A 13,872-nucleotide genomic window follows, 5' to 3' on the forward strand; every position below is an offset into this window, starting at 1 on the left:
CCTAATTTTATAAAGATTGGATGAAAACTGTGACCTCTACTGTCTACACAAACAAATTGTTGACGGATGTACACAAGCACAACGGACGCCGGACATCAAAAGGTCACATGAGCTCACCACGTCACTTCGTGACAGGTGATCTTAAAATGTGGGTTTTAAAAAATTTGGTACGAAAATTGTGGTTACCAAAAAAATGTGTGTATTAAAAAAATTGGGTAGAAAAAAAATGGGTACGAACAATTTTGGGTACGAAATTTGTTTATAAGAAAGATGGGGTACCTGTAAGTACAGCGGGGTACCCAAAAGCATCATTTGAAAATCGGTGTACAGTGAAGTAAACTTCAAAGCACCCAGGGTACGGGGAAGTAGTACCCGGGGGTACCTTGACCCATTCAGCCTCAATTTCATGGTTATGACTTGGCTCATGTTTCAGTTAATCAGCCCAGAAATGTGGATGTAATGTAACATAAACCAGATCATCAAACTATAGTATATTTCATAATTTTAAGACTTGAAGTGCTGTATAGGCCCATACATTAACACTCAATCATGTCTGTAAAACACCCCTTTGTCCGTAAAATAGGTTTTTAAAGGCTTAAGCTCATAACCTTTATATTTTATGTCTTCCTATTATTGCTGTCAATAATTTAACATGCTTTTAACACTCATACAAGCGCTAAAGTAAAATAAAGACATATACTTAATAACAGACTCTTTTATCTGCACACAAATCAGTCCACAAGTTGTCAACATCATATTGTACACACAAACAAATAACATGATATTTTATACATGAATAGTGAACTTTATACTACTCATATTACAGCAAGACTATACCATTTTTATATTTGATAAATTGTAATATATTGATAAAAATATGTTACAATAACACAAAAAAGGCAAGAAAAACGATACATTTAAGACAAATTTCATAAACTAGAGCAAATACAAATAAGCTCCCCGAGCGGATTGTGACGAAGATATTTCATAAATATATTTCCTATAATAAGCATTTGTCTTTTTAGTTAGTGTTCGTATGTCGTATGAATAGATAGCGCTGCAGGAATTTAAAATGAACCGTTAAACTTAATTTAAATTCATGTCGTACATGCATGATATACATGCTGGGGAATTCGACTGTACAGACATTTTCGATTTCAGAATTAAATCATTTCGCATTTTTCGACACATGTTCTTCTTTTATTTTTATTTATATTGAAATATATGTATAATAAGTTTTTTACACTTTTTATATAAATTCATAAATATTTGAAAAATCGTATAGTCTGGCTTTAAGGAATGAAATTGATACAAATTAATTATCCTGTTTTTAAAAATAACAAAATAAATCATTGTCAGCAGGATTCATTAAGTCAAAATGACACTTGACATTCTGTTCTATTGATAGCATGTTTTCAAATCTAATAAAACTTTAGATAATTGACGGGTCTGTCTTACATTATATAAATCTCTTGTAACACAAACTAAACAAGGGCTGTTTGTAAAACATGCATGCCCCCCATATGGGCTGTCCGTTAATAGTGGCAGCCATTGTGTGAATACGATTTTTGTCACTGTGACCTTGACCTTTGACCTAGTGACCTGAAAATCAATAGGGGTCATCTGCAAGTCACGATCAATGTACCTAAGAAGTGTCATGATCCTAGGCAAAAGCGTTCTTGAGTTATCATCCGAAAACCATTTTACTATTTTGGGTCACCGTGACCTTGACCTTTGACCTAGTGACCTCAAAATCAATAGGGGTCATCTGCGAGTCATGATCAATCTACCAATGAAGTTTCATGATACTAGGCATATGCGTTCTTGAGTTATCATCCGTAAACCATTTTACTATTTCGGGTTACCGTGACCTTGACCTTTGACCTAGTGACCTCAAAATCAATAGGGGTCATCTGCAAGTCATGATCAATCTACCCATGAAGTTTCATGATCCTAGGCGTATGCGTTCTTGAGTTATCATTCAAAAACCATTTTAATATTTCTGGTCACCGTGACCTTTGACCTTGTGACCTCAAAATCAATAGGGGTCATCTGCGAGTCATGATCAATGTACCTATGAAGTTTCATGATCCTAGGCCCAAGCGTTCTTGAGTTATCGTCTGACAACCACCTGGTGGACGGACCGACAGACCGACCGACCGACAGACCGACCGACATAACATGAGCAAAGCAATATACCCCCTCTTCTTCGAAGGGGGGCATAATGAACACAGAGACGTAGACAACTGTTAACTACGTCTCTGATGAACACAACACATAATAATAAACTAAAAACCGTACACAATCTGAATTGTACTGTCACAGTCAGTGAATATTTGTAGACAAAATTAACAATGGTATAAATGGTAACAATATATATGAAATTTTAAAATGAACTACATTAAAAAGTGAACTTTGTCAGGCAGGTTTATTTCATTAGACAGACGACCTGTGTACCTTCCTCAAAAGTGTTCCTCTGGAATAATTTTATTATCAGTATCTTCAACATAATGTTAAACAACTTTATCACTACAACCAAAACGACAACGAATGACAATAATGCTTTACCAGAAAACTTTGCTTTAGGCTTATACAAGTGCTTGTATGAAACAAGGGCTGTTTGTTAAACATGCATGCCCCCCATATGGGCTCTCCGTTGTAGTGACAGCCATTGTGTGAATATGTTTTTTGTCACTGTGACCTTGACTTTTGACCTAGTGACCTGAAAATAAATAGGGGTTATCTGCCAGTCATGATCAATGTACCTATGAAGTTTCATGATCATAACCAAAAGAGTTCTTGAATTATCATCCTGAAACCATTTTACTATTTCGGGTCACCGTGACCTTGACCTTTGACCTAGTGACCTGAATATCAATAGAGGTCATCTGCGAGTCATGATCAATCTACCTATCAAGTTTCATGATCCTAGGAATAAGCGTTCTTCAGTTATCATCCGGAAACCATTTTACTATTTCGGGTCACCGTGAACTTGACCTTTGACCTAGTGACCTCAAAATTGATAGGGGTCATCTGCGAGTCATGATCAATGTACCTATGAAGTTTCATGATCCTAGGCATAAGTGTTCTTGAGTTATTATCCGGAAACCATTTTACTATTTCGGGTCACCATGACCTTGACTTAGTGACCTCAAAATCAATAGGGGTCATCTGCCAGTCATGATCAATGTACCTATGAAGTTTCATGATCGTAGCCATTAGTGTTCTTGAGTTATCATCCGGAAACCATTTTACTATTTCAGGTCACCGTGACCTTGACCTTTGATATGGTGACCTGAAAATCAATAGGGGTCAACTGCGAGTCATGATCAATCTACCTATCAAGTTTCATGATCCTAGGCAAAAGCGTTCTTGAGTTATCATCCGGAAACCATTTTACTATTTTGGGTCACCGTGACCTTTGACCTAGTGACCTGAAAACCAATAGGGGTCATCTGCGAGTCATGATCAATGTATCTATGAAGTTTCATGATAATAGGCATAAGCCTTCTTCAGTTATCATCCGGAAACCATTTTACTATTTCGGGTCACCGTGACCTTGACCTTTGACCTATTGACCTGAAAATCAATAGGGGTCATCTGCCAGCCATTATCAATCTACCTACAAAGTTTCATGATCCTAGGCATAAGTGTTCTTGAGTAATCATCAGGAAACATTTTACTATTTTGGGTCACTGTGACCTTTGACCTAGTGACCAGAAAATCAATAGGGGTCATCTGCGAGTCATGATCAATCTACCTATCAAGTTTCATGATCCTAGGCCTAAGCATTCTTGAGTTATCATCCGGAAACCATTATACTATTTCGGGTCACTGTGACCTTGACCTTTGACCTAGTGACCTGAAAATCAATAAGGGTCATCTGCAAGTCATGATCAATCTACCTATCAAGTTTCATGATCCTAGGCATAAGCGTTCTTGAGTTATCATCCAAAAACCATTTTACTATGTTGGGTCACCGTGACCTTGACCGAGTTACCTCAAAATCAATAGGGGTCATCTGCTAGTCATGATCAATGTACCTATGAAGCTTCATAATCCTAGGCCCAAGCGTTCTTGAGTTATCATCCGGAAACCACCTGGTGAACAGACAAACAGACCGACCGACCAACATGTGCAAAGCAATATACCCCCTCTTCTTTGAAGGAAGGCATAAAAAAGAGTGATAACCAACCTGACATAAATGACCTCCCACCCCACCCCCCGATGATGAACTACAGCCATCAATGATGGTGTTTAAACACGCAGCTGGTTTTTGACAAGTTACAATTATTTTCTGACAGCAAATTGAAATGTTCATTCCGTTCTTTTCACATATGTATACATTTGTTTCAGTTCCTTTCTGAATAATTCCCTCGGTTGGATCTATTCCCACAGGTTAAATATATTTCCAGTATGTATGTAGGACCATTCTTACAGAAATATATTATTTGGGCTACTAATATTAACTCCTTATGTTTTTCTTCAAATGTTCCAAATATGTTTTCTTTTAAATGCTGATATATTCTGGGAAGTGTGTCTGACTGTGAGCAACACCATCTACTGCAGATGGATGCTAGACTGTTGCAGTCGAGTCCAGTGTCTCCACACTGGGAAGATGGCCGCCACTGAACTGATGTTCGACGCGTGTGTCATTGTCAGCTGTGTGCTCCAGCATTGGATCTGTCCCTTGAAGCTCCTCAAAGACCTTAGTGAGGTCTAGAACAAAGATTGGCAGATTAAAAGAAATGGACTGCAGAGTTTTGATTTAGAATATAGGCCTGAATTCTTTTCTACTAAGATACCTATTATATAGTCCCTTATAAAATTAAATTAAATATCTTTCTTTCTAGATTCATGTTTTAAAGAGACCTTTGCACAGATTTTTGCATGTATTGAAGTTTGTCATTAAATGCTTCTTATTGATAAATGTCAACACTGGATCTAAAATGCTCCAGTAAAAACAAGAATAAAATTAAAGAAAGACAAGTGGGCCAAGATGGCCCTAGTGTGCTCACCTGGGAGGAGTACGTTCATTCAATCTTTGTCAAAAATATGACCTAGTGATCAAGTGTTTGAGCCAGATAAGTCAGACACAATTATTACATTGACTTGCATCAAGAAAATTATTCTCTTAAAATACTTAAGTATTAGGTGAACAAGCTGTGTTTACAAAAATAAATATGACCAAGAGTTATAAAATCTGAAACAAAATTGTGACCTCATGAGTGTTTACAAGGATTTTGTATAATATAATGATAATGTTGACAATCTAAGGGCAATAATTCTGGCATTTATTATGCGATTTCGCTTACTATCAAACATGACTGAGATCTTGTGGCCATATGATATAACTTCTCAGCAAATTTGATCAAGAATGCTTGAGAAATGCGCATGCTAGAGTTTTTACAAATCAAATGTGGACCGACAGCGGACAAAGACCGATCTTAAAACCTCACCTTAGCAATCAGGTGAGCTAAAGTGTGTTTTTGTCACCAATCTGAGCCATTTTCCAACTTGTCCGAGGTATCAATACAAACCAATGTTTTTACTATGTTTCACAATGATTAGGCAAATAATGTAACTTCTGCCCCACCCCCTGGCGACCATGTTTTTTGACCGATCGTGAACATTTTTGAACTCATCTGAGATATAAACAAGAGGGACATGATGGCCCTGTATCGCTCCACTGTTTTTTCTTTGCGAATAAAACGTGCAATGCGCATGGGTTGAAATGTACTCAAGCATGTGACTTTCTCTTTCTATCCCTTGTCCCACTGGGTGTTTAAAGTTGGAAGGGTGAGCATTTTTATATATGGAAAAAGTTACTACCGTGTTAACTAAACAGACTTAAAAGCTAAACAGACTTAAAAGCCCATGAATTGTTGCACAGGTCCTTGGCTTATAATATAGGTACATTTATCTCTCCAAAAGATATTGTCGTTCTTTCTATTTCACATATTTTTAGACGCTGAAGATCAAATCTACGCATTTGATTTGTAACAGATTCACAAGACCCATAGGAATCAAAATGCCTTAACCCTTTACCAAACGACACATTTTGGACTTTCCCAATTTGAAAGAGGTTGCAGACATCAATTGAATTAAAATGGAATATTAAGGAAATGATCCTGTAGGGTAGAAATAATTGTGATAAAAGGAGAAATTGCTCATCAACCCACACATCCTTAAGACCAACAGGCCTGAGAATATTATGAAAATCTTAAGATTATTTCTTTATATTTATAAATGTATTTAATTAAGTAATACATTTGACTTTTAAGATCAATTCATAAGTTATATTAAGAAAATTATAAAATGGTCAGAAATATATATGGATTGTTGAGCAATTGACAATCATATCCACAATTCATGAGTCACGATTCACAAATGGAACAATGAATCATTAGTTATTAAAAAGCAGCATATACGATAGTTAAGAACATTGCACTTCATTAATTTCAACACCTTCTCTTGGTTACAAATTTTGAGTTTACCGTGCTGTATCATATGTTTACTTTTCTTGAAATAATCATGTTTACTGAAAGTTGTGTTTTTAAAATCAATAATATATTATTAAACTGCTTTAAACACTACAAAAAAGACAAGAAATTAACATGTCATCCATAATATTTTCATCCGGATATATGGTCACTTTCGACATATTTAAATAAAACCAGACTTTTTTCAGTTTGTGAGAAAAACATTCATAACACATGTTCTTACTTCAATGCCTTTGTAAGCAGTAACCATCTGACCTAAAATGGCACTAAATGACAGGGTTTTATCTCATGTTTACAAGATGTTGATGTTGTTGTTGGTCACAGCCAAACGGCCGCAGTAATCTCCACTGGTAAACATCATATGTTCAGTTTTGAGACCCCCGGGGCCGGATCAAATTTGAGCCCAGGGGAATAATTTGAACAAATTTGGTAGAGGACTATTAGATATCACTACCTACCAAATTTAGTAGCCCTAGGCTCTATAATTAAGAACAAGAAGACTTTTAAAGTTTGCACACAATAGGCCTTATTTAAGCATATGTTCATTTTTGTGACCACTGGGGCAAGGTCAAATTTGTTCCCAGGGGCATAATTTGAACAAACTAAGTAGAGAACTATTATATGTCACTACCTACCGAATTTGGTAGAAAAAGGCCCAATGGTTATGGACAACATTTTAATAGTTTGATCAAAATGGGCCCAATATAAGCAATGTTCAATTTTGTGACCCCTGGGGAACGGTCAAATTTGATCCCGGGGGCTTAATTGGAACAAACTTGGTAGAGGACTATAAGATGTCATTAAATACCAAATTTGGTAGCCCTATGCCATAGGGTTATGGACAAGAAGATTTTTAAAGTTTGCACAAAATAGGCCTTATATAAGCAAATTTTCGATTTTTTTACCCTCCAGGGCAAGGTCAAATTTGACCCCAGGGGCATAATTTGAACAAACTTGGTAGAGGACTATAAGATGTCACTACATACCGAATTTGGTAGCCCTAGGCCCAATGGTTATGGACGTAAAGATTTTTAAAGTTTTCACAAAATAGGCCTTATATAAGCAAATTTTCAATTTTTTGACCCCCTGAGGCAGGATCAAATTTGACCCCAGGGGCATAATTTGAAAAAAACTTGGTAGAGGACTATAAGATGTCCCTACATACCAAATTTGGTAGCCCTAGGCCCGATGGTTATGGACAAGAAGATTTTTAAAGTTTGCACAAAATAGGCCTTATATAAGCAAATTTTCAATTTTTTAACCCCCGGGGCAGGGTCAAATTTGATCCCGGGGGCTTAATTGGAACAAACTTGGTAGAGGACTATGAGATGTCACTACATAGCAAATTTGGTAGCCCTAGGCCCAATGATTGTAGAAGATTTTTAAAGTTTGCACAAAATAGGCCTCATATAAGCAAGTTTTCTATTTTTAACCCCCCGGGGCAGGGTCAAATTTGACCCCAGGGGCATAATTTGAACAAACTTGGTAGAGGACTATAAGATGTAAAGTTTGCACAAAATAGGCCTTATATGAGGGGTGTGCCAGAAGTTCGTGGATTTTCGCAATAACTTATTAGTTTGCTGGTAAAAGTCAATGAAATTAACATATTATACAAACCAATTATCACGGACTTTATATATAAGCTAAAAATCCATGAATTCCATAAAGCACGTTTGAAACGCGTTGCCATAGAGACCTCAGTAACGACATGCGGCGCACGCGTGTATTTTATTATAAGTATGAGCGTTACGCGAATTTAAATTTGGTTTAAATGTCGTTGATAAACAGAATTTACGGCAAATTTCACGTTACAGCGCCTTAGTTCTCCTTACAGCCCAGATTTGGCCCCTATGGACTTCCGCGTCTTCCCAGAAGTTAAATCACAGTTGCGCGGTATTTGCTTTGCAAGTAAACAGGAACTTACAGTTGCAGCAAAGGGAACCGTGTCGTCTTTTGACGCTGACTGGTATAGAGACACTTTTGACAAGCGGATTTCCCGACACATAAAGTGCATTCGCGTTGAAGGTGATTATGTGGAAAAGATTTGACAGTTGTTAACTTCATAACATCATTGACGTTGAACAGAAACGTTACACGTGCGTAGGTGTGCACATGGTGCACATGTTTAAATCTCTGATATATATTTATTGTTTTATGTATTTCCATGATATTTGGAGAGTAGATTTGGAAAGGACGAAATATTCTTAACATGCTATTTGTTTGTCCATTTATGTTACCAATGAAAGTTAAAGCGAATATCCACAAACTTATGGAACACCCCTCGTATAAGCAAACTTTCAATTTTTTGACCCCCCGGGGCAGAGTCAAATTTAACCCCAGGGGCCTAATTTGAACACACTTGGTAGAGGACTATAAGATGTCATTACATAGAACATATGGTAGCCCTAGGCCCAATGGTTATGGACAAGAAGATTTTTAAAGTTTGCACAAAATAGGCCTTATATTAGCAAATTTTCAATTTTTTGACCCCCCGGGGCAGGGTCAAATTTGACCCCAGGGGCATAATTTGAACAAATTTGAAAGAGGTTCACCACATGTACATTCCTGAGAAATTTCATCAGAATTGGACCAGTAGTTTAGGAGAAGATGTTTTAAGAAAAAGTTAACGCACGAACGCACACACGACGGACACAGGACCATGACATAAGCCCCGCTGGCCTTTGGCCAGTGGAGCTAATAAAACCAATGTTTTATGATGATTGGGCAAAAAATGTGACTTCTAGAGCATTCACAAGCTTTTTTTACTATATAAAATAAGGAAAATGCGCCACTCCCCCCTCGCAGCCATGTTTTTCAACGGACAGGAACCATTTTCGAACTCAACTCTCGTATCTAAGAAAAAAATGTTCTGACCAAATTTCATGAAAATTGGGCCAAACATGTGACTTCTAGATTCTTCACATGTTTACACCATAAACATATAGTGGGCGGCCATTTTTTTTCACATATCTGGACATTTTTGAACTCGTCCGAGATATCAATAAAACCAATGTTTTGACCAAGTTTCATGATTATTGGGCAAAAAATGTGACTTTTTGACTGTTCACAAGCCTTTTTTACTATATAAATACAAGGAAAACTGCCTTGTCCCACTGGCAGCCATCTTTTTCAACCGACCGAAACCATTTTCGAACTTAACTCAAGAATCTAGGAAACAAATGTTCTGACCAAATTTCATGAACATTGGACAAAAAATGTGACTTCTCGAGTGTTCACATGTTTAAACAGTTTCTCTATAGCCAAATTAGGAAAACTGCCCCACCCACTGGCGGCCATGTTTTTGAACGGATCGGAACCACTTTTGAACTCAACCAACATATCATTTAGAAATAAGGTTTAGACCACTCGGCCATCCTTGCTCATACAATGAGTGATGTATTTTAATACTTTATATAAGCAATTCTCGTAGTTTCATAAAATATAACAACAACAGAACTCTCAAAATTATTCAATAATTTCGCGTTGCAACGCTTTATGATATTCAGGTTTTTAACCCGTTGAAAGATGCCTATAATGGATATTTTATGGGCATGGTAAATATCAGAACTACAAAGAAGATTTGCGAATCTGATTTTTTTAAATTTTTTGTTGATTTACCAACAAGTGAAAAAATCCCTTTAAAGAACACCAGCCAATGAAACAAACGTGGTCTGTGAGCCTGCAGGAGAAACTGTAAGGACAAGTGGAGGCTCTACAGAAGACCACCAGTTTCATCTTTACCTCTGGACTAGAAGTGGAGCAGTGAGCGAGAAAAATAAGAAGTAGGTTGACCAATAGTAACCACTAACAGCTGTACTGTTTGTACATACCAGGTAGAGATTCCTCATCCATGGTCATAGAGTGGAAGGTTTTCATGTGACGCCTTAACTCCTTCTTCTGTGTATATGCCTTGGTACATATCTTACAGGCATAAGGCCGCACTCCTATTTTAATAAAACAATATGAGCATATGTATGCATAGACAAGAATGTCTGTGAAACTGACAAATACTCCCCAAAAATGAGCGTTTTCAATAAGCTTATGATTGTAAGTCGCAGACAAAATATGTCTGTTACATAAATGACCATTATGGTTAAGAAAGAGTAGCACAAATTACATAAACAAAATCAGATCATGAAAAAAATTGAAAGGAGAGCAAGCGTAAGATGGTCATACAGGCATCAAATATAATGAAACTATCAGGGAAATAAGTTTGTAACCCCTTCAATTACCAAAGAACTAAAATTCTTTAAACCTTTTATTATTTCAGACAGACAAAGCAACAATTACATCCATATTCTTAACCCCTGTCTAAAAGGATATAATAATATTCAACAAGAGGGCCTGAAAGGCCCAATGTTGCTCACATGAGAAAAAAAAGAAATGACCTGTTTTTTTGCAGCCCAAGATATCAATGGAACAAATGTTCTAACCAAGTTTCATTTAGAATGAACAACAAATGGCCCCCTGGCTGCCATGTTTTCAACAGACCTGAACCATTTTTTAACTCATCCAATATAGTGGGACAAATCTTCTGACAAAGTTTCATGAAGATCCGACAATAAATGTGGCGGCTACAGTGTTAACAAGGCAATTATTCATGACGCACAACGGAAGACAGACAATTGACAAAAGGTGATCACAAAAGTTCACCATGAGCAAAAAATATTATGCTCATAAAGATTGTCACCATGTGTGAAGATGATATTATTAAAACTCAATGTAAACTAAATCAAGATATGATAATATCATTTGCACTCAGCAAGTGTCATTCAGATTGAACTGAAAATGTGACTAAAATTATTCACAATGTTTCACTATAGACAAGAGATAGCCAAGCAATATGGTCCCCTACTGGTGAAACTCCAACATTGTCAGTAATTATTTTTATATTTATTTGTTGCCATAGCAACCAGAATTTTTGAAGTAGGAACAAAATGAAATGACGTGCATAATCTCCATATTGCTATCTATCCATGTCATGAAAAAATATGAATAACTTATAAAGTTATTGCAGGATCCAGAAAAGTGTGACGGACTGACTGACAGACAGACCGACAGACAGACCGAGTGTAAACCAAAAGTCCCCTCCAGTTTCACTGGTAGGGGACAACAACTGTAGACATACACAAAAACTACCACCCCCCTGAGAGCTTTGTTTATAAACAATAATGAACTATTTTCAGACTCACCTTGCAATTATATTTCCAATTTAAAAAATCAATAAATCCATTTTAAAACACAAATCTTTGATAATGCGTGTTATTGTATTAAACAATAAAACCCAGTTTATTTTAGCAGAAATGTGGACCCTTAAAGGGAGACTATCTTGAGCATACTAGTATGTTGATTAATAAAGAGTTCTCTCAAAATCCTGAGTAAGAGATACTGCCCATTCTATAATATAATTTAGTTCTGAGATCACTTCCTTTCTGGCATTGGATTCCATAGATTAAACCTACAGAAAAAATGGAAATTAAAAAATTTAGATTAATCTTCAGAGATAATTCTTAGTTAAAAAACATAAGCATCACAAAATGTCTGGAAGAGGTAAACCAGCAGGAAGGAAGAGGAAAGCTCAGAAAAAACTGCCCGAAAATTAGGAATCTAAAGTGTTCACAAGATTGTTTACTATATACATATAAGGAAAAAGACACCACCCCCCTGTCGCCCATGTTGTTTAACCGATCCAAACCGTTTTCGAACTCAATTGTCCTATTCAGGAAACAAATGTTCTGACCAAATTTCATGAAGATTGGGCAAAAACTGTGTCTTCTAGACTGTTTACATGTTTTCACTATATACATTTAGTGAAAACTGCCCCATCCACTGGACCATGTTTTTCCACCTATCATGACCATTTTCGAACTGGTCCGAGATATCTATAAAATTGAAGTTTAGAATTTTTTTTATGATGATTAGGCAAAAAATGTGACTTCTACAGTGTTCACAAGCTTTTTTTACTCTATAAATATAAGGAAAATGCCCCACCCCTGGCGGCCATGGTTTTTTAACAATCCAAACCATTCTTGAACTCAACCATCATATCCAGAAAACACATGTTCTGACCAAATTTCATGAAGATTGGACCAAAAATGTGACTTCTAGAGTACATGTTTTCTTTATATACATATAGACAAAACTGTCCCGCCCCATGGCAGCCATGTTTTTTTCACAGATCTGGACCATTTTCAAACTCGTCTGAGATATTAATGAAATCAATGTTTCCACCAAGTTTTATGATGATTGGGCAAAAATTTTGACTTCTAGAGTGTTCACAAGGTTCCTCTATAGCCATATAAGGAATACTGCCCCGCCCCCTGGCGGCCATGTTTTTCAATGGACCAGAACCATTTTTGAACTCAACCAACATATCATTTAGACAAACATTTTGACAAAGTTACATGAAGATTTGGCATCAAATGTGACTTCTACAGTGTTCACAAGGTTTTTCTTTTTTTTGACCTAGTGACCTAGTTTCTAACCCAGCATGACCCAGTTTCGAGCTCAGTCGAGGTATTATTGGGACAAATGTTCTGACCAAGTTTCATGAAGATCGGACAATAAATGTGGCCTCTAGAGTGTTCACAAGGCAAAATGTTGACAACAGACGATGCACGACGGACGACGGACAAAAGGCAATCACAAAAGCTCACCATGAGCACGTTGTGCTCAGGTGAGCTAAATACAACCAAAATCATTTTCAAACTCATCCAAGATATCATTGGGACAAATCTTCTGACCAAGTTTCATGAAGATCGGAAAATAAATGTGGCCTCTAGAGTGTTAACAAGGTTTTACTATAGCCATATAAGGAAAAATGCCCTGCCCCCTGGTGGCAATGTTTTTCAACCAACCGGCATCATTTTTTTACGTCGTCCAAGATATTGTTGGGATTAATCTTCTGACCAAATTTTATGAAGATCGCACAATAAATGAGGCTCCTAAAGTGTTAAGATTATACTATAGCCATATAAGGAAAAATGCCCTGCCCCTTGACAGCCATGTTTTTCAAGCAAAGGTAACGAATTTTGAACTCATCCAAGATATCATTAAGACCAATCTTCTGACCAAATTACATGAAGATTGGAAATAAATGTGGCCTCTAGAGTGTTAACAAGGTTTTACTAAAGCCATATATAGCCATATAACTTATTAAGGAAAAATCTCCCGCCCCACTGGTGGCCATGTTTTTAAAACAATGGAAACCATCTTTGAATTCATCCAATATATCATTGGGTCAAATCTTCTGACCAAGTTTCATGATGATCTGAAAATAAATGTGGCCTCTTGAGTGTTAACAAGGTTTTACAATAGCCATAATAGGAAAAATGCCCCGCCACCTTGCAGCCATGTTTTTCAACCAACC

The 13,872-nt window shown here is 36.7% G+C and overlaps 1 protein-coding gene across 12 annotated transcripts in view; it reads right to left on the bottom strand.

The window, feature by feature from the left end:
• LOC127856425 (zinc finger protein 432-like) overlaps positions 1–13,872 on the bottom strand; it is a 205,341-nt gene that overhangs the window by 127,659 nt on the left and 63,810 nt on the right. For 10 of the 12 annotated variants that reach the window (XM_052392627.1, XM_052392625.1, XM_052392634.1 and 7 more), the window contains 2 exons: positions 10,334–10,447; positions 700–4,719 (listed from right to left, as the gene is read on the bottom strand). In XM_052392627.1, coding sequence (XP_052248587.1) covers positions 4,577–4,719; positions 10,334–10,447 — 257 coding nt within the window. In that variant the 3' untranslated portion in view covers positions 700–4,576. Of the gene's footprint in view, positions 1–699; positions 4,720–10,333; positions 10,448–13,872 lie in introns of those variants that run through there. The other 2 variants (XR_008038025.1, XR_008038024.1) reach the window with 2 other exon arrangements.

The sequence above is a fragment of the Dreissena polymorpha genome, chromosome 13, assembly GCF_020536995.1.
Source record: "Dreissena polymorpha isolate Duluth1 chromosome 13, UMN_Dpol_1.0, whole genome shotgun sequence".
Classification (NCBI taxonomy): domain Eukaryota; kingdom Metazoa; phylum Mollusca; class Bivalvia; order Myida; family Dreissenidae; genus Dreissena; species Dreissena polymorpha.